Source organism: Vulpes lagopus, chromosome 14, assembly GCF_018345385.1.
Source record: "Vulpes lagopus strain Blue_001 chromosome 14, ASM1834538v1, whole genome shotgun sequence".
In the NCBI taxonomy this organism is placed as follows: Eukaryota; Metazoa; Chordata; class Mammalia; order Carnivora; family Canidae; genus Vulpes; species Vulpes lagopus.
Genome location: NC_054837.1, coordinates 20,464,745 through 20,486,131, shown reverse-complemented (window position 1 = coordinate 20,486,131; position 21,387 = coordinate 20,464,745). Strand labels below are relative to the sequence as shown.

The following is a 21,387-nucleotide window of genomic DNA, read 5'->3' as shown; positions in this document are numbered from 1 at the left end:
TGCCCCACCTGAGCAGGTGCGAGACAGCAGCCAGCACTACAAGCCATGAGCAATTGTAGAGAAGGTGCTCTGAAAGGTCAGGCGGGCAGCCCAACCCCACCACACAGCCCCGTCTAGGTCCAGTTAATACACCAGAACTCATCTCTGGTCTCTCCCAACAAGGAGATCTTGGCTGAAAAGCTGACAGGCTTCTGCAGGACCCAACAAAAACTGTGATCTCTCTCCCTGGCTTCAAAGACATCCCCAAGCTCAAAGGCATGCCAACTGGAAGCATCTGGAATGCCCCATGCTCAGGCATGGGGAGCTCAGTGTACAAAGCCAACAGGAGGAAGGGTACTCACTGCTGGTCCTCCTGGGAATCTGGTCCAAAATCCAACCTTCCAGCCCCACAGTACCATCTGCTCCCAACACTCCAAGTTCTGAGGAAGTAAGCCCAGGATGGGCCGAGGTAGTCCCTGCTGCACATGCCCATCTAAGGGCTCTAACAAATAACTCGGCCAGAGAGCTCAGCCTTTGCAGCAGCACTGACACCCCTCTGAGGGCCCCCAAGCATCAGGCATGACAAGTACTTGCCTGCAGCCTGCACCTGGCCCGCATTCTCCCTTGTCCTGCTGACTTAGTTCACCTCCCCACCTATGGGGTTCCCCCTTCCAGGTGGAGAGAGCCAGAGAGCCCCCACAGCAAAGGAACTTAACCTTACCCCAGAGGTCTGAACCTGACACCCACAGATAACCCTCCAGGGGATGCCCACGCCACCTGAAATTATACACAGAACGTCTTGCGCACATCCCCCCACAGCATTAGTCAAGGGAGATGGTTCATAATATTCATGGTCCAAAGGGGCTGGGAATCCATAAGGTGAAACCATGGTGGGAACCGAGGGCTGACAGTGGCCACTCTGCACTTGTAACTCACTGTCAGGTCCTTTGAAGACAAGTCTGACTGGCTGGGGCTGAAGCAGCTGCAGCTCCAGCTCAATCCCAGGTGACCAGAATTTCTTCCGAAATGACCCTCACTGGGCAGTGACCCAGGCAGCACACAATCTCCTCTCCAGTGAAGCTGCTGCCAGTCAGAAGGCACGAAACATGGAAAGCCCTATTTGGGTATCCAAGGCTAGCCCTGAAAATGGATGAATTCTGCTTACATGTCCCACCTGCCCCTGCCAGTGCCTCCACTCTCCCTAGGGGCCACCTCATCTTTACCAGTGGTGGCCCAAGTCACATCCATGAACAGGTACTATGCACAGGTGCCGTGCTGGGCAATGGGGAGACAAAGGTACAGTATCTATCCCCAGGGAGAGCTCACTAGTGGGAGACCATCACAATCCGGGCTGGCGGGAGAAGGAAGGAGGGGCCTTCCAGGCAGACAGAGGAGTAGAGGTAGAAGTAAGAAAGAGCCTGCTAGACAGAGGGGGAGTTCCAAGTACAAGTCTCAGCTTGGTGGAAGAGGAGTCAAGGACCCAGGGCCTGTCAAGGAGTCTGGACTTAGAAGCGCAAGCCATCCAAGACTGTTGGCAGGGGATAAGGAAGGCAGGACCAGGCTTGTGTTTTAGATCACTCAGGCAGTGTGTGCACGAGAAGGGGGGGGCTCAACTGGCGGAATGCTCTACATATAACTAGGTAAAAGCAACAAGACCTAGTAATTGAGTGGCTATGGAGAAATAGGGAGGAACAGAGGCATCCCACATTTGTTTCCTGTGGGAGTACGGAACATCCAACAGATGAGATTGCAGGATGGGAGGAGGAGCACCATGAGGGCAAGAAGGAGCATGGAAGGGTCAGCAATTAAGGACAGGCAGGACACGGGGCCATGGAGCCAGGCCTGAGGGACTTTCTTTTCCCTTGGCCACATCACCTATGAATCTCTTAGGGGGCCAGAAGGTAGCTATTTGGGAAATGATCAGTAATGCCATTTAGTTTGCTCTTCCTTTGAAAACAAATAGTTCTCCCAGCAGGGCCTGGCAGGAGCTGTAAACTACAGGCAGTCTGTTCTGGGGGTCCTCAGAGTGTCTGGTAATACTAGGGGCTCCCTTCCTTGGCCAGGTCTTTTGGTGAAGCCTGTCCTAAAATCCAAATACAAAGGTATCTCCATCCCCCAACAGCCCCCGTCCGGAAGAGGGACCAGGCCAAGCGTATTATCACAGGAACCAGGTCCTTCCTGCCACATGGACTCACCACTGGGGCCAGTGAGCCCAGGATGAAATCTCAGGCCCCAAACTCTCAGAGAAATGCCCTTCCGAACTGGCCCAGAACCCCACCCCAGCTAAGCCTAGGCAGTTTACACACACACACAGAGCTCAACATCTGACCGGAGGATAAAAGAAGCCCCAGAGATGGCCCTACATCAGCTGTCATACCAAGGCCACCCCAAAAGATCATTCCACTGAGGAAGCAAAGGCTGGTGACTGTCCTGGGCCTTGCAGCTCAGGCTGTCTGATTAGTTTGTAAGATCAACTAAAAGGGCACAGAATGTGAAATCACAGCCAACAAATTAAGCGCACGCGCATGAAAGCCTCCTCCCTCCTGCCCTCCACATGTGTTGTTTCTGTGCCTAGACGAGCCTCTATTTTCTTTACTAGGATAAATCCTTTCATATCCCTGATACTCATCACAATTCAGTTTCCTCTTCTACAGCATGAAGATAAAGACTTTGCTTTGCCTACCTTAAAAAAAAAAAAAAAAAAGGATTGTGTAGTTTTTATGATCGGGGCCTCTTCTGTAAGAAATTCCCAAATCTTTTTAGGGAATAGTATTAAAGGATGAAGGTTTGGGGCTCATATAAATGTCAACATTCCTTTTTAAAAAAAAAAAAAAAAGATATTTATTTATTTATTTATTTATTTATGAGAGACAGAGAGAGAGAGAGAGGCAGAGACACAGGCAGAGGGAGAAGCAGGCTCCACGCAGGTTGCCCGATGTGGGACTCGATCCCGGGACTGCAGGATCAGGCCCTGGGCTGAAGCCAGGCACCAAACCGCTGAGCCACCCAGGGATCCCAAATGTAAACATTCCAATTAAAATAAACACACAATGAAGAGTCAGCTTAGGATACCATTTCTTCCAGGAAGCCCTCCCTGATCAGATTCCCTGCACAGGGTTCAAGGCCCCCCTCCTTTGAGTTCCAAAGCAGCATGCACTTCCACTACAAGAGCATGTATCCAATTGGTAAGAACCAGTCTGCCTAAGTGTCTGTGTCCCACCAGCCTGTGAGAGCTTGGTGAGGACAGGAAGTGTGTCTTTATCCATCTTCACCTCCCCACATTAAGCAGAGCCTAGAACACTTGGAGCTCCAGGGACAAGTGCTAAATGAAGGAATGACCCTGCCAAGCCCATTTGTGGCAGATATCTACCTCACCACCTCAGTCTGTGCTGCTTCCAGGCCCTCCATGAGCACTCACTACATGCAAAGCACGGGAAGGGTGAGCAACACATACAAACAGGGCCCAGGCCTCTCTAGTCCTCTAACCCAGGACATTTCCCTCTACAGTGATCTAGTTACCACCACCTTCCCAAATAGCACGACTTGCACCCTTCAAAAAAAAAAATAAAAATAAAAAAGGAACACTCCACAAGACTTTGTGGCCAGAGCACAGCAACCCTTTGTGGGTACTTAAGATTTAAACTCCCTGTGTGGCCTTGTCTAGCTTCCTCTGTGGGTGGGTGAGGGCGAGTCAGTGAGGTGAATGAGGCGGGCCGGCTCCCAGGAGGCCGGCACCTGGAGGGCATCTGCATAACCCAGGCAGAGTCAGACCTGGGACTGGGGAGCACTTTCACTTGGTGTTGGAGGAAGAGGATGATGGGCGGGCAGTATCAAGCGACAGGGCAAGAAAGAACAGGGAGAATGGCAGCCCTAGAGCCCAGCAGATCTCATCTTATCACACCTCTCCCTGTGGGGGTAGGGGAAGCAGGAGAGGCAGGACAGGCAGGAGACGGAAGCTGGAGTGTAAGGATTTTCTGAACTGTGTGCCACTGGAACGTGTTAGCAACACCAGCCATGGGCTCTGCAGCCTGGAGTGGCAGAGAGCATCGATTATCACGGCAGAGCCACAGAGGAGCCGAACCACAAAAGCACACACAGGAGATACTGATGCTGAGGGAAGTTCCATGGGCAGGGAAAGCTAGCTAGAGAAAGACAAAGTTTTTTGAAAAGGGAAAGGAAGTGGGGAAACACTGTTTTGCAAACATTCTTGTTAATTTCTTTTGATTTTAAAAGGCCCTTTTTGGGACACCTGGGTGGCTCAGGGGTTGGGCGCCTGCCTTTGGCCCAGGGCATGATCCTGGAGACCTGGGATTGAGTCCCACATCGGGCTCCCTGCAGGGAGCCTGCTTCTCCCTCTGCCTGTGTCTCTGCCTCTCTCTGTGTCTCTCATGAATAAATAAAATCTTTAAAAATAATAATAATACAAAAATAAAAGGCCCTTTTTACCAAGGAAGAGAGTGTACTAGAAAGAGTAAATTTGCCTAACAATATAGCATGAGTTTTATAATATGTGTAGAAATAAAATTTAGGACTACAGTAACACAAAGGACAGGAAGAGAAAATGGAAATATATTGTTGCCAGTCTTACGTTATGTGTGAAATGGTATAACATGACCTGACAGCCGACTGTGATGAGTGATACCTGTAAACCATATAGCAACCACTTAAAAAACCAAAGAAGTATGGCTAAATAAGCCAATAGTACAGAGTCGATGGAATCCTAAAAAAATACTCCATGAATCCAAAAGAAGGCAGGAAAAGAAGATTAAAGAACAGATGGTATAGGGGCACCTGGCTGGCTCAATAGATAGAGCATCTATCTGACCCTTGATCTTGAAGTTGTGAGTTCAAGCCCCTATAGGGAAAATAATGTAAGCAAGGCACTTAGAGCAATGTCTAGCACAGGGTAAACATGGTAATGGTGGAAATTATTCCATTATGTAAGTATAAATGCACTGAGAAGATTTTACAGAAATGCACTAAAATATTGTGGTTCTCTCTGATTATTTTTTTTAAAGATTTTATTTATTTATTCATGAGAGGCACACACACACACACACACACACACACACACACACAGAGGCAGAGACACAAGCAGAGGGAGAAGCAGGCTCCATGCAGGGAGCCAGACGTGGGACTAGATCCCGGGTCTCCAGGATCACACCCTGGGCTGAAGGTGGCGCTGAGCCGCTGAGCCACTGGGGCTGCCCCTCTCTGATTATTTCTGTGAGTTTTCATCATTTCCTTCTTTGTGCATTTCTGCAGCTTTTTTTTTTTAAGTAGGCTCCCCACCCAAGGTGGGGCTCAAACTCACAACCCTGAGATCAAGGGTCACAAGCTCTACCCACTGAACCAGCCAGGCACCTTGTAGTTTTCAAATTTTCCACAATGAATATGTATGACATTGATAATCAGTAAAAACATATTTTTTTGAAGATTTATTTATTTGAGAGAGTAAGCAAGAGAGCACAAGAATAGGGGGGAAGGGCAGAGCGAGAGGGAGAAACAGACACCCCCACTGGGCAGAGAAGCCCAACTTGAGGCTTGATCCCAGGACCCTGAGATCATGACCTGAGCTAAAGGCAGACACTTAACCAAAAACACAGTTAAATATTAAAAGTAACATGGGGTGCCTGGGTGGTTCAGTGAGTTAAGAGTCTGACTCTTGATTTCCACTCAGGTCATGATCTCAGAGGTTATAAGATCAAGCCCAGATGGGTTTCTGCCCTGGGTGTGGAGCCTGCTTAAGATTCTCTCTCTCCCTCTGACCACACACACCCCCGGCTCCGCTACCCACCACACACTCTCAGTCTCTCTTAAAAAAAAAAAAAAAAGATTCTCTATCCCCCTCCCTCTGCCTCTTCCCCCTCAAAAAGGTAATATGAATATGATTAGTCCTTTTATTGGGCATTTACAACAATATAGAAAAATAAACTTTAAAAGCAGTGAAGAGATGTAAACCAAAAAGAACTGAAAACAGGTATGCAAATAAAAACCTGAATACAAATGGTCAGAGCAGCATAGCCAAATGCAGAAATCACCCAAATGTCTACCTATGGACAAATGACTAAACAAAATGTTGCATATATCCATACAATGTAATATTATTCAGCCACAAAAAGGAACGAAGTATTGATTCATGCTACAATGTGGATGAACCTCAAAATCAGCATGCTGAATGAAAGAAGCCAATTACAAAAGGCCGCATACCCTAAGATTCCACTTATATGAAACATCCAGGAGTGCCTGGATGGCTCAGCAGCTGAGTGTCTGCCTTTGGCTCAGGGCGTGATCCAAGGGTCCAGGATCGAGTTCCACATCGGACTCCTTATGGGGAGCCTGCTTTTCCTTCTGCCTATGTCTCTGCCTCTCTCTCTCTCTGTATCTCTTGTGAATAAATAAATAAAATATTTAAAAGAAAAAAAGAAAGAAAGAAAGAAAGAAAGAAAGAAAGAAAGAAAGAAAGAAAGAAAGAAAGAAAGAAAGAAAGAAAGAAAGAAAGAAAGAGAAAGAGAGAGAAAGACAGATCCAGAACAGGCAAATCCATAGAGACAGAAAGTAGAGTAGTGCTTGCCAGGGGCTGGGGGAGGTGATAAGGGGGAAAGACTGCTGAATGGGTATGGGGACTCCTCTGCAGTTGATGAAAATGTTCTAGGGGACCTGGGTGAATCAGTCAATTGAGCATCCAACTCTTGATCTCAGGTCTTAATCTCAGGGTCGTGAGTTCAAGCCTCCACACTGGGCATGAAGCCTACAAGAAAGAAACACAGACAGAAAGACAGAAAGAAAGGAAAAGAGAAGGAGAAAGAAAAGAGAAAAGAAAACGATAAAGAGTTCTGGAACTAGATAGAGGTGATATTTACACAAACTGTAAATGCACTAAATGCCACTGAATTAATTGTACACTTTAAAATGGTTAATTGTGAGGGCACTTGGGTGCTTCAGTCGGTTAAGTGTGACTCTCTTGATTTTGGCTCAGGTCATGATATCAGGGTCCTGGGATTGAGCCCCTAGTTGAGTCAGGCTCCGCACTCAGCAAAGAGTCTGCTTCTCCCTCTGCTTCTGCCCTGCCCCTTGTTTGTGCTCTGTCTCTCTCTAAATAAATTTTTTTAATCTTTAATTAAAAAATAAAGTAAAATGGTTAATCATATATGAATTTCACCTTAGTTAAAAAAAAAAAACACAATGAAGGGTATGTATATCATACGAGTGCTTACATAATTACAAATGTACAGAAAATGGTTGGGAAAGATAGACACAGAACTATTAACAATAGTTACTAGTTATCCCTGGTGGGAAAAGGACAAAGGACTTTCTGTTTTGTACCTTTCTAAAATTTTTGTAATAAGCATGTATCTTTTTTTTTGACATAAAAACTTTTTACAGGGACGCTTGGGTGGCTCAGTGGTTGAGCATCTGCCTTTGGCTCAGGTCGTGATGCGGATCCTGGGATCAGTCCCACATCAGGCTCCCCACAAGGAGCCTGTGTCTCCCTCTGGATACGTCTCTGCCTCTCTCTCTGTGTCTCTCATGAATAGATAAATAAAATCTTTAAAAAACGAAACAAAACAAAAACAACTTTTTACAAAAGTAAGTAACACTACAGATACAAAATGACATGAGAGGGCAGCCTGGGTGGCTCAGCAGTTTAGCGCGCCGCCTTCGGCCCAGGGCATGATCCTGGAGACCCAGGATTGAGTCCCACGTCGGGCTCCCTGCATGGAGCCTACTTCTCCCTCTGCCTGTGTCTCTGCCTCTCTCTCTCTGTGTGTCTCTCATGAATAAATAAATAAAATTTAAAAAAAAGAGAGAGAGAAAGGTCCCTTGAGAAAAGCAAGCTTGAGGTTACACTGTGGCAGGTGTGTAGTAATGAAGAAAACCAGGACCCCCACATATCTCCCAAAAAGGGGAAGAATGAGAAAAAAGCACAGTTCTGCTCTCCTACTAAGTTTTGTGGGCAAGTACTTTCTCCTCAGTGGCCTCAGTTTGTCCATCTATAACACACATGGATTGAATCTTGTAAGTGATTTTCAAATGTTTTCACACTGTTATATTCAATGTCTTAAAAAGCCACAAAACTCCTTATGTAATTGCATTCTTTGATAAAAGTCCAATACATAAACTGCTAAAAAAAAGTGAGTCACTCTGGTTGAGGAAGATGATGGGCTGGAGACCCCCCACACACACACACCCAGAGTGGATTATCCTAAGACTTCTTCCAGCTCTGGAAGCGTAGGGAGCCATCTAAGGAAGATTGGATGGGTCCAGGACCACAGAAAGAGGAGTGCTGACTCATCATACCCAACAGAACATTCAGAGGACAAATCTCACAGGCAGAAGAAGCAAGGGAGAAGAGGAAGGGCAGAGGAGAGATGACATCCAAGCCAGAGATGCCCAAAGGAGCTACTACCAGCAACACCATCAACAGCCAGTGACCAGCAAACCAAAGGTTCCCAGGGACAGATGGACTGTGACACCCTGGCCCGCATGCCGCTGAACAAGGTCAGGCAGAGAACAGCTGTCTCCAGGTCAGTGTTCCTGCTGCTCTCGGGGTGCAAACAGGATGTTTGGAAGCAGATGACCACAAGTGACCACAGGAAGCTGTGACAACCACCTCCAGGTGACACTTCTCTTCTTTCCCCAGCTTGTTTCCGGCATGACTGCCTCAGGCCAGCAAAAAGACATCAAGTGCTAACTTCCAAAGAGGGAGAAGGGGCAGAAATTCTTGGAAAGTTCAGGATACAGGAGAAAAGGCTTCTGAGATGGTGAAGGGGAGAGGAAAAGAGGCCACTCCGCTATCCCCCCAGGGTACAGCTAGGCTGACTCTACTAAGAAAGGGGGAGGAAGTCACACATCCACTCACAAGCCAAGACAGGCAACACATGACCAAGCAAGAACTTTTCCAAGACAGGCACCACGTGACCAAGCAATTCCAGGAGGGTAACCCCTTCTGGTCTCTCTCCTTTAAGCCCACCCTAGAAGAACCAGCCCAACTTCGCTGTCCTGGACTTCAGCAGTAATGAGAAACCACCCCAGTGGGTCAGCCAGGCCAGGAATCCAGGGGCGGGGGATGGCAAGTCCAGAGGAAACCAAGTGCAGGCTGTGGGACACTCCCATTTCCACCTAAGGAAGAGGAATGTTCCTGGAAACAGCGAGAAAAAGCCTGGCCAAGACTCTCTGAGCCATTTCTACCTTCCCATAGGGCCCAGGGCTGACCTAACAGATCAACTACCCCTAAAAGGCACAGAGGCAAGCAGGGCAGCCTAGCCACTGGGACAGCTTCTTGCTTTAGCTGGACTCATTCACTGACAAAGACCTCAGCTTATGGTCCAAAAACCAAACTCTCCCTTTCTTTACTGCTACTTGGAGCCTCACTGGCCCAGACCCATCCTATGAGGCTTTAGAGATGTCACAGAGCATCCTTCACAGCCTTCCTTGACAGAGGAAGGCCTGTGGATTCTGGGACAAGCCCAGTGCTGAACTGGAAGTGGATCCTAGGGCCAGTCTCTGTGGCAGCTCTCAAATGTTAGTGTTAGGTGAGCAGTTAGTATAAACCAAGCCACGGAACAACCTCCTTCCCCAGCCACTTCCTCTCCAAAGCCACCAAAGAGGCTCTGGGGAAATGCAATGTCTTATAACCAAAACCCAACCTAATACCACCAGCACTAGGGGACAACTATCTTATCTGTAGAGCTGTGCCCCCAAGCTCTCTACCCTACAGGGCCATAAGAGTCCCAAATCACATCCTCCCAGGAGATAACCCAGGTCAGATTCAGCTGAATGCTCAACCAGGCTCATGTGTACTACATGTTTGCCACCTATCCTCTTTACCCACTACTATTCAACACTGTAAAAAAGTAACAAAATTTAAAAATTAAAAATAAATAAATGTTTTCCACCAAGGCCACTGCAAACACAGGCAGCTGACTAGCAAAGTGAAGAGGTGACAGAGAAAGCCAAGATCCCAAAGCAACGGCTGGAGTTTTACAAAGAGGAGGTGCCTGGGTGGCTCATTTGGTAGAGCATCTCCCTTCAGTTCAGGTAGGTCCTGAGATCGAGCCCCCACATCTGGATCCCTGCTCAGTGGGGAATCTGCTTCTCCCTCTGCCACTCCTCCTGCTTGTGCTCCTCTGTGTGTTCTCTCAAATAAATAAAATATCTAAAAAAGAAAAGAAAAGAAGCCCAATTTACGTTAGATCTGTGAAGTTACATTGAAGTGGGAAGGTCAAGAGGTTGGGTGGTTAGAACCAGAAAAAAGCCTTCTCAAGGTACCAGCTGCACAGATATAAAAGGAGGAAGGGGAGGGGAGACAGGTAAGGAGGCAATTTCCTGCAACTTGGACAAAGATCCAGACTCTAGGCAAAGCTAAGTGCTTGGAGTGGTCAGAAGTGATATCTAATGCAGAAAATGAAGCTTAAGAAAGTCCCTAGATGGGGGCAGCCTGGGTGGCTCAGCAGTTTAGCGCCGCCTTCAGTCCAGGGCATGATCCTGGGGACCCGGGATTGAGTCCCACATCGGGCTCCCTGCATGAAGCCTGCTTCTCCCTCTGCCTGTGTCTCTGCCTCTCTGTGTATGTGTCTCATGAATAAATAAATAAAATCTTAAAAAAAAAAAAAAGAAAGAAAGCCCCTAGATGGGATGCCGGGCTGGCTTAGCCAGTGGAGTATGCAACTCTTGGGTCTCAGGGTTGAGTTTGAGCCCCATGTTGGGTGTTGAGATTACTTTTTTATAAATAAATTAATTAAATCTTTAAAAAATCTTTAAAAAAAAGAAAAAAGAAACCCCCTAGATTTAGCACATGTGTATATGCCATAAACATGAGGCAGAAAGAGAGCATTCTTAGAACTTCCCCTGGCAGGGTCAGGCAGGAATATGTACAAAGGAGCTCAGCCTACTGTAGGCAAGAGAAGAGGACCGACAAGAGGGCTGGAGCTGTAGAGGCCAACCCAGTGGTGCCTTGGAAGATGGGCATCCAGTGCAGCCAACTGATTCTGCAAAAGAGACAACATATGGATTTTTTTTTTTAATTTAAAAAAAAATTTAAAAAAAAATTTTTTTTTTATTTATTTATGATAGTCACACACAGAGAGAGAGAGAGAGGCAGAGACACAGGCAGAGAAGAAGGCTCCATGCCTTCTTGGCCTTCAGAGTTCCGAGACTGAGTCCATGCCTGCGTGGAGAAGCAGGCTCCATGCACTGGGAGCCCGACGTGGGATTCGATCCCGAGTCTCCAGATCGCACCCTGGGCCAAAGGCAGGCGCCAAACCGCTACGCCACCCAGGGATCCCCAACATACGGATTTTTATGTGTAACTCCTAATGTTTTAAATGTTGGCAACCATAGTTGACGGTTGAACAACATGTGGGTTAAGGACACTGACTCCCTGAGAAGCTGAAAATTCACATAGAACTTTTTTTTTAATAACATCAAAACTTTATTTATTTATTTATTTATTTATTTTTAAATTTATGATAGTCACACACACAGAGAGAGAGAGAGGCAGAGACATAGGCAGAGGGAGAAGCAGGCTCCATGCACCGGGAGCCCGACGTGGGATTCGATCCTGGGTCTCCAGGATCGCGCCCTAGGGCAAAGGCAGGCGCTAAACCGCTGCGCCACCCAGGGATCCCACATCAAAACTTTAATAAGCAGCTTATGTCAGTCAATTATGAAAATCCACATATAACTTTTGAGTCCCCCATATTCTAACTGCTAATAGCTTACTAGTGACCAGAAGCCTTACTAATAATACAAAGAAAACATACTTTGTATGTATATCTTATGTACATATTTTGTATGTTACATACTATATGCTTACAATACAGTAAGCTATAGAAAAGCAAATGTTAAGGAAATCATAAGGAAGAGAATATGCATTGACAGAACCATACTGTATTTACTTTTTTAAAAAACCATGTATAGGAATGCCTGGGTGGCTCGGCAGTTGAGCATCTGCCTTTGTCTCAGGGCGTGATCCCAGAGTTCCGAGACTGAGTCCCACATCAGACTTCCTGCATGGAGCCTGCGTCTCTGTCTCTCTCTCTGTGTGTCTCTCATGAAAAAATAATTAAAAAATAAAACAAAATCTTTTTTAAAAACCACGTATGAATAGATTCACACAGTTTAAAACCATGTTGTTTAAGAATCAAACTGTAAGGACACCTGGGTGGCTCAGTAGTTGAGCGTCTGCCTTTGGCTCAGGGTATGATCCCGGGGTCCCAGGATCGAGTCCCACATCGGCATTCCTGCATGGAGCCTGCTTCTCCCTCTGCCTGTGTCTCTGCCTCTCTGTGTGTCTTTCATGAATAAATTAATAAAATCTGTTAAAAAAAAAAAAAAAGAAACTGTAATTTGGAATATTTTTAAATACTAGGAAGGCCAAGCAACACAGGTCTTCAGGTCAAATCCAACCTATGGTTCCAGTACGAAGAACCAAAAAGAGAATGAGTTTGGTGCCAGAAGACCTAAGGTCACACTCTCAGGTCAAGCTCTTGCATCAGGATCTGGGTGACACTGGGTGTGTCCCTAAGTCCGTTGAGCTGCAGTTTAGCTTCCTCATCTTCAAAATGCAGAAAACTAGGGATGCCTGGGTGGCTCAGCAGTTGGGCAGCTGCTTTCGGCTCCAGTTGTGATCCCCGGATCTGGGATCGAGTCCCACATAGGGCTCCTGTGAGGAGCCTGCTTTTCCCTCTGCCTATGTCTTGGCCTCTCTCTCTGTGTGTCTCTGATGAATAAATAAATAAATAAATCTTTTTAAAAAAGGGGTGGGGTGGGGAACAAGCATCCACCTCAAAGGACTGCAGTCAGAGTCACATCAACAGTGATGAGGCACACAAAAAATGTTGCCTAAATCTCAAAGTGTTGAGCAAAGGCCTGTGATGTCGCACAGGCCAAGAGAAGAAAAGGGGACAATAACAAAGAGAGCAGACAATGCCTGAGGCCATGAAGAGACAGTGAGGAGGAAATGAGCTGAGTCTTTGCTGGTGCGCAGGCCGGAAGAATCTGGACAATAGAATCCACGTCAGGGGTGGAAATATAAATTTAGGAGTCGCCAGCACATAAGTAAAAAAAGAGGTCACGCAAGTAGATAAACTGACCTAGGTACCTAGGAGCAAAACAGGGAGCCAGCAAAAGCCTCTGGAATAACACAGAGGTAGACCCCCATGAAGGGATTAGGAAAGGAGGAGTGTGTCTGTAGAAAAGAGATCTCAAGGGAGAGAGGGGGAAATATGGCCACTAAGGAGTAGGATGCATTCTTAGCAAAAGAGAAAATGTGAAAGAATGGCCCAGGCTGTGCTAAAAACAAAAAAGGAGCAAAGTAAAGACATGATGAAGAAGTTAGTAGAGGTAGATGGATAAAGAGAGAGAACCAGAAGAAAAAGGGACCCACGGATGGCCATATCAGGTCTACACTGATGGGATATAAGGGGAAGAGGGCTACAGAGGCTTATAAAAGGTGGTGTGGTGGAGAGACATGTGGGGTGAATGAACAGACAGCCATGGGGGGTCTATCTATTATGTGCCAATCCCACACCCCTCATCTCCTGTGGACTCCCAACACTGCAGGAAGCAGGCTGTAGTGTAGAAAATGTAGGCCCATTTTCAACAAGATTTTTCTGTTGTCGAGAGTGGGGCCCAGGTCTCCATGGCTTATTCAAAAGGATACACAGACTGCTGTCCAGAGGTGTCTCAAGCAGCATGAGGATCCATGAGCTAAACTTAAAAGGGCTCCCCAGAGGCTTCCACCCACCTTCATGCTTATCCAGGGCTCTACTATTCAAAACAGCTGGAAATGTGCACCCTGCTCTCCCCAACAAAAAAACAGAACAGAACATGGCTGTCTCTGCCAAGTGAGTTCTGAATAAGCTGCATTCCATTTCATTAAAACAATTACCTGAGTCCCAGCCAAGAATTACATACGGCTTCCTCACGGCACCACCCCTCCCCCCCATAAAACACACATCGTGCTGTGTTTCAAACAGGCAGAAAAAGGCCATGACACACCACTCTGAGACCTCACTAGGAAGATCCCTCCTTCATCCCTACCAAGTGGCCAGCCTCTGCATCCTTGCATGCTGACAGACAGACGTGAGTCTCAAAGAAGACCCTCGAGTGAAGTGCTCCCCTTACAAGAAAGAGCCTGCTGGCTTCCCAAAACGTTTCTAGTAGGCATCAGGCCCTCAAAGCCAAGGGGGCCACTGGCTATTTCTCCCAAACAGATGGGAGGCCAAGGTGGCCCATCTTTGAGTTAGACAGGACAAGAGAGACCTGGGAGTGGGGATTCCAGGACTGGGAGCCTAAAGTTGGAGGATTGAATGGCCAGATCTGAGCTGCAGGGAAGAGCCCAGGGCCACTCTGGCCCACACTGCCCACAGGCTAGTGGTGTTCTTTGGGCCACAGATAAGAGGTTCATGATGTGAAGCAAATGGCATTTCATCCCCTCCCCCAGGCTCCAGCTGCCCAGAGGCTATTCTTTTGTAAAGCCTCGCTCTGCATCCCACCCAAGCAACCCTCTCCAAACTCTGACCAGAGCCCAATATCTCCCTTGCCCTGACCCTGGTCTGATTAATGTCACCACACCCAAAATAACCCCAGAGGCTGCCTCCACACTGTGGAAGTTCACTGTCTCTGGCTGGCCCCATGCTTTTTACTGCATGGGTCATTGTGGCTGTGTGCCCCCACCAGAGCTCAGGGTTACCAGTCTTGATCATCCCGGGCCTGCCTGGCTCCTGTCTGCCCACCCAGCCTTTCCACCCACTGGCACAGTATCACAGGAGGCCGAGACACTATGTACACTCCTGGCTGAATAACCCTGAGCCCACTATGGAATAAGCAATGTTTTCTTTTTTCCCAACTTTTGATCATGACAGTGTCTAAACATACAGAGAGAGAGAAGTTGGAAGACCATTTCAATGAGCACCCATATACTCTCTATCTAGATTCAGTCATTAACATTTTGCCTTTTTTTTTTTTTTTTTTACATTTTGCCATTTTATAAAAACACATGCACGCATGCTTGCAGGCTGTGTGTATACATACATATATATATATATATATACATACATATATATATACACACGTATATATACCCCTCCTTTCTACTGTATCATTTAAAACTCAGTTGCAGGGACACCTGGGTGGCTCAGTGGTTGAGCATCTGCTTTCAGCTCAGGCCATGATCCCAGGGTCCTGGGATCAGGCCCCATATTAGACTCCCCATAGGGAGCCTGCTTCTCCCTCTGCCTATGTCTCTACCTCTGTGTCTCTCATGAATAAATAAAATCTTTAAAAAAAAAATGGGGGGCAGCCCAGGTGGCTCATTGGTTTAGCACCACCGAAATCAGGGCCTGATCCTGGAGACCCAGGACCGAGTCCCACGTCAGGCTCCCTGCATGGAGCCTGCTTCTCCCTCTGCCTGTGTCTCTGTCATTCTCTCCCTCTCTCTATGTCTCTCATGAATAAATAAATAAAATCTTTAAAAAATTAAAATTAAAAAAAATTTTTTAAATGGGGATGCCTGGCTGGCTCAGTGGTTTAGTGCCTGCCTTTGGCCTAGGGCATCATCCTGGAATCCCAGGATCAAGCCCCATATCGGGCTCCCTGCATGGAGCTTGCTTCTTCCTGTGCCTATGTCTCTGCCTCTCTCTCTCTCTCTCTCTCTCTCTCTCTCTCTCTGTGTGTGTGTCTCTCATGAATAAATAAATAAAATCTTTAAAAAAAAAAAATGAGTTGGGACGCCTGGGTGGCTCAGCGGTTGAGCACGATCCCAGTTTGGGGACTGAGTCCCACATTGGGCTCCCTGTGAGGAGCCTGCTTCTCCCTCTGCCTGTGTCTCTGCCTCTGTGTTTCTCATGAATAAATAAATAAAATCTTTAAAAAAAAAATGAGTTGCAGACATCATGACACTTCACTCCTAAATACTTTTAACATGCACCTAACAATGACAATATCCACCCATAAAACCACAATACCACAATCACACAAGAAATAAGCATTAAAAAGCCATTTTTAAGGGAAAACTTGGCCACCAGGGGCTCTGCTGGGCCTGGCCAACCACACGTTCTGCCTGCCACTGGCCCAGCATCCAAGGCCTCCCTGGAGAGGCCAGCCCTGAGTCCCACTGGTTAGGCAATCAATTCTTTAGCTGGAAGACTTAACAGGACGTGAATGCACACTTCGGGCCAGATGTGAGACTCCTAACAGGACCCCAACTGAAAAGGCAAAGTGGGGGCTGGGGAGGCTATGGGCCTATCCGGGCTAAGGAGATAATTCCTGGACACCTATTTTAATCAGGTGATTTGTCAAGGTTTCTGGGAAAACTCAGCCCCCTAACTCTCTGTCTCCCTCTCTCCCTCCCAGAGGACACCCTCAATTCTCTACCTTAAACATTTTCATCGACTTCCTCCTCTGGAAATGGGCTGGCTCCAACTGACAGCAATGTACAAACACCTGAATGAAGACAGGAGCATGTCTGTATGGGCCAGGGGCACAGAGGGCTTTTTTATTCCAACCAGTAGTAGAAGAGGGACCTCAAAGGACAACCCTCTGTCCTGAGGAGAACAGGTGACTGGGGATGGGAGGGCACTGAGAGGGAGACTCTGCCACAAGTGCCTAGCAGCCCATCCCAAGAAAGAACAAATGAGTAAAAGATAGGGAAGAAGCCCAAAATCAGGAAGAAGATGGATGTGGGAGGCCAAACAGAGAATGGGGGCTGTGCGGAGGGGGCAGGAAAGATTTTTAGCATATGGAAAACCACCAAACCAATAGGCAAGCAAGATCCGACCCAGTTTCACGAACAGAGGTGTAAACATGGTTACAAGCCTGACTCTGCATTTAAATCCCAGCCCTGCCAGTCACTAGTTAACAGAATTTGGGCAAGGGAGCTAACCCTCTCTGTACCTCAGTTTTATCATTTGTAAAATGTATAGCAGTAATAATAATTGAACCCATGACTCCTACAGCCAACATGAGTCAGTGAAACAATGCATGTAAGGTGCCCAGTACAGTGCCTATACATAGTAAGTGCTCAATAAACATTATGGGAAAGAGTTCTACAAATGTTTGTTATTGAGACCAGGCCAAACCCAGGGAAGAACTGCAATGAGCGTGAAAGTTTTCAACTTTCTGGCCTTGGGCCAAGGCAGAGGCCCAGGGAAGCTTTAGAGGGCCAGCACACTCCATGCAAGAAGAGTTATATGGGGGAGCGGTGCTGCTTGGTGCCTCAGCGGTAACTCTGGCCTTCTGTGGGCCCCTCCAGCCAAGGACCCACCCAGCTTCCCAGTGCATGACTGTCACTAGGGAAGCTGGAGGGAATACTGCGAAGCTCCCTTGGAAGGTCTCCAACCCACAGCAGCAGGGCTGTGGCCCCAGCAACCCAAACCTCTCTACACTGAGCTGGGGCTGCCCAGGAAGCAGACAGCTTAGCACAATGGAAAGGGCACCTGCTTAAGAATCAAATACCCCGGGGTTCAGAGCCCAGGAGTATTTGGGCTCACCAGTGTACAGCCCCGGACAAGATCAGTGCTGACGCAGAACACACCATCACTCCCCGGACTGCCTCTGCTGCAGGCCCAGCAGCTGGGTGCCCTGACCCTGGCCTAACACACAGAGCCACCACAGACAGGCAAGCCCAAAGTCCAGACTTTCCATGGAAACAGGGAGGCTCCATAGCCCGGAATGCCCCAGGCAACTCCCCTGCCCCCCTAGCACTCCCCCTAAGGACAATGAGGCACTGTTTTTCAGGGGGTCAAGACTGCTAAGAAGCTGAAAGCAGACATGTCCAGATTCTAGCAGCAACTGGGCATGGCCAACAGCTGGCTGCTCCCCCTCTAAGAGATGGGAAGGCAAAGCTATCAAGGTCTCAACTGGACCCACCCTTTTCAGAGAGGCCGTTTATACAGGATGGCCCCCAGGGCACAAATTTTGAAGGTAACTAGCAATTACTCAGCAGACCCATGGCTCACCCCCCAGTTAGTCACCTCACCAAGCACTTAATATTATGATGATTTAGATGACCAGATCTGGAATTGGATCAGTCTGGGTTCCAATCCCAGCTTCCCCCCAGTGAACCTCCCAGAGCTTGTTTCTCCATCTGTAAAGTGGAGATAAAACACCTCCCAATTGGAACGGCAGTGATCAGACCCCTAAAGTGCTGAGTCCGATGCCTGTCTCTCATCAAGCACACGTGACCATTACTGGGCCGCAGCTGTGATCACAGCCCCCCAAGAGCAGGAGCAACATGATCAAGGGGAGAGCGAGGAGTTGGGTCCGAAACCGTAATCAGAGTACATCTCAGTGTTGTGGGAACTCTGTCCAGGAAACTCTAGCCAGAACCCAACAGAGCAAACTCCAGGCCAAACCAGCATCTAAACAGTAATGGGAAAAGCCACCAGCAGCCACCCCACAGCACAAAGAGGAGAGAATACACAGGGAAGGGCAGTGTTTATGCTTTCCTGCCCAAAGAGCTATAAATTTGTAACTTATTAAACAGCACATGGTGAGTCTGTCACTAGCAGCTATGGGGAGGGAGGAGTTCCCCAATTTTTAAGACCAAAAAAAAACTAAAGTCGCAACAGAGACTGCCCCCTCCAGCCTTGCCATAAGACAGACCATAAACTCTGTTTCAGGGACCAGGAGGCTCACAGCTGAGAGCACTCTCAGGAGAAAAATAAAAACAAGAGGCCTGGCCTTTGTGTCCACCCTAACTAAGGAAAACAGCTGACAGGCAGTGTGTTGAGCAGCCATCCAGACAGCTGATGGGGCCTGAGCACAGAGGCAAATTCCTCTCCCCTTCCTGATCGCCCCACTGCTCCCACCCTGGGGCTGCAGTGCAGCCAGGCATGGCTGGCCTCCTGGGAGCTTAGGCCAAGGAAGTCAGGCAGCCCTGACAACTGGGGAGTCTGTGCTGGAAGGCAGCAGAAGTTACAGGTGGCAGCCGTCACCCCTGCGACCCCTCCTTCACCCCCTCCTCAGGAAGAAAGGCCTCTTGATACACAAGAGCTGCAGATCTAGGAGCTAAGGACTCAGGTTTAGTCATGGTTTTTTCATTCTGTTGTGGTGCAGCTTTGGGCAAGTCTGACTCTTGTTAGTCTGTTTTTCTCCAGTTGTAAAAGGCAGGTACTAATGACAGCAGTGGCCCTAATAAGGGGCTCTTATAAAGGGCTGCTGGAAGGGAGGACGGGACAAGTTGAGGTATGGGGAAGTACTCCATAAGCAGCAAATTTCAATTCCTGCAGTCTCCTCCTGCCAGTATACTCTTTCCTTGAGATTAACTCCGTTTCCTGGCCCTAAATGGAAGACTGTCAGAGGACAGGAATTCTGGACTCCAGCAGCAAACTCTACAAAACTTTCTCAGACCTTCAAACAGTACCGTGTGGAAGGGACCGTATAAAAGCAACAGAAACACATCAGCATTTTAGAAACTCTAACCCTGCTACCCGGTTCCTGCTGGGAAAGCCTGGAGACTTTCAGATCCTGATTCAAAAACTATGCCCCAGTCTCCTTTCAGCTTATTTTTTATGTGAAAAAAATACCTGCCTGCAAGCTATGCCAACCTTGAGTGTGTTGGAAAAATGGGTGCCAATCCTGACCCAAAGGCAGAAGTATGCTTGGCAGCCATCACGCTCTGCAAAACAGGCAGGACTATACACCATCCCCATCACCAGGTCTTTCAGCGGCACCCTGATCTTTTTGAAAGGGAAGCTGGCGGTCCTCCTCCCTGTCCCCTTGGAAGTCCAGGGCCTACGAAGAGCCAGTCTTCACTCAGTGCCCTGTGTGCTTGGGGGAGGCCAGTCAGTGCTGTCTGATGAATCTACTTCTCAGAGCCTGGGACACAGAAAGAATCAGTGGTCACACAAGCCACCCACAGTCCAGAGTGGGAAGACAAGGCTCCTACAGAGAAGAAACTACCCCCACCCCTTACCTCCCCAGCTCAGAGGCCCTCTGGCTACAGGCATGAAGGGCAGGGAGACAGAGTGAAGAGTGAATCCTCTCACTCTAGGGTTCAGGCCATTCAAGGCATTCCTAGAACCCTGGCATCAACCCCCTTGGGTTTAGTGTCAGGTTCCAGGAGATACTTTTCCCCGTCCTAACACCAGATCAAGACTGGACTGAAAGGAGTAGTTTTGGAGCTCCGATAACATGAAAACAGTAAAACTCTGTTCTGGGCATCCTGTCCTCCTTACCTGTGTGGCCTCCAGCAAGGTTCGATGCTGGGGGGTGGGAGGAACTCTGCCAGCCGGGCAAGTCCAGAGATGGCCATACCCTGGGGCCCGCTTCCCACCTCACTCCCCTGGCGCTGCCCCAGAATCTGGGGGGGGGGGGGATCATGTCTCCCCGGCTTACTCTTCTAGGATTAGGCTGATCTGTGATAGGAAAGGGGAGGGGCTGGTCCAGACTGGACAAGGCACCCGGCGAAATGGAGTGACCGGCGACGAAGGGCGCCCAGACCTGGGGTGGGGGGTGGTTGATGGGGGCAGATGAGAAACTTGCCTTTGTGGGGGTGTGGTCAGCGGAGGCTCTTCTCTAACTTGCGAAACGAAAGGGGTGGGCTTAGAGGGGCTACCCCTGAAGTCGGGCCCTTAACGGGGTGGGCGCAGGCCCCCCGGGGGTGCAGGCAGCTGCTGCTCCCCCGAGGTGGGCGGTCGATCCGTGAGGTGGGGGCTGGGGGAGCCGGCTGGGAAGGGGGGTCCCGGGGAGGGGGAGGGGGCGGGCGGCAGGTCCCCAGGGTGCAAGCTGACCCCGGCGGCTGGGGCTCCGAGGTCCGGGGTCCGGGGTCCGGGGTCCGCAGGCGCGGCCGGACCCGAGGCGGGCGCTGGCGGCTGTGAGGACCGCGGCGGGGCCGGCCTGGCCCGGGACCCCCGCCCCGCGCAAGCCCGGCGTGCGGCGAGCGGAGCCGGACCCCGCGGCCCCCCGCCGCTCGCTCGCGCCCGCCAGGCCCGGGGCCGCGCGCCCCTCGCAGCCTCCTCCCTCGGCCGCCCGCTCACTCACCGAGGTCGTCCATGGCGGGGCCGCGGGCGCCGGGGGCCGGCTCGGCGTCGCGCTCTCGGCCCGTCCGGGGCCGCTCCTCGCCGCCCCGCAACTTTTCGCCGCGAGCCTCGGCCCGGAACGGAACGCGCCGCCGCCGCGCGCGCCCCGCCCCCGCGAGCACGCGCGCCCCGCCCCCCGCCCGCGGGCGCCCCCGGGAGCCGGCCGGCCCCGCCCCGTGCGGACGCTGGCCCCGCCCCGCCGCCGGCCGCGAGCGCGCGCCCAGCAGGCAGTGGGCCGGGCCGGGCGGGGCGGCAGCGCCCCCTCGCGGCCGAGCCTGCAGGCGCGAGGCTCCCAGACCTGCGGGCCCTGCGGTCAGTCTCGGCCTCCAAGTCACATGCTTGACTGTCTGGCTGACAGACCCATCGGCTTCGACATCTCACA

At 49.5% G+C, this 21,387-nt stretch overlaps 1 protein-coding gene across 5 annotated transcripts in view; it reads right to left on the bottom strand.

The window, feature by feature from the left end:
* The window catches only part of PXN (paxillin), a 48,297-nt gene extending 27,196 nt beyond the window's left edge, over window positions 1-21,101 (bottom strand). Inside the window, exon 1 of one of the 5 annotated variants that reach the window (XM_041728675.1) lies at window positions 20,968-21,101. In XM_041728675.1, coding sequence (XP_041584609.1) covers window positions 20,968-20,980 — 13 coding nt within the window. In that variant the 5' untranslated portion in view covers window positions 20,981-21,101. Of the gene's footprint in view, window positions 1-20,162; window positions 20,323-20,967 lie in introns of those variants that run through there. The other 4 variants (XM_041728678.1, XM_041728674.1, XM_041728676.1 and 1 more) reach the window with 4 other exon arrangements.
* Between the last annotated feature and the right edge of the window lie 286 nt (window positions 21,102-21,387).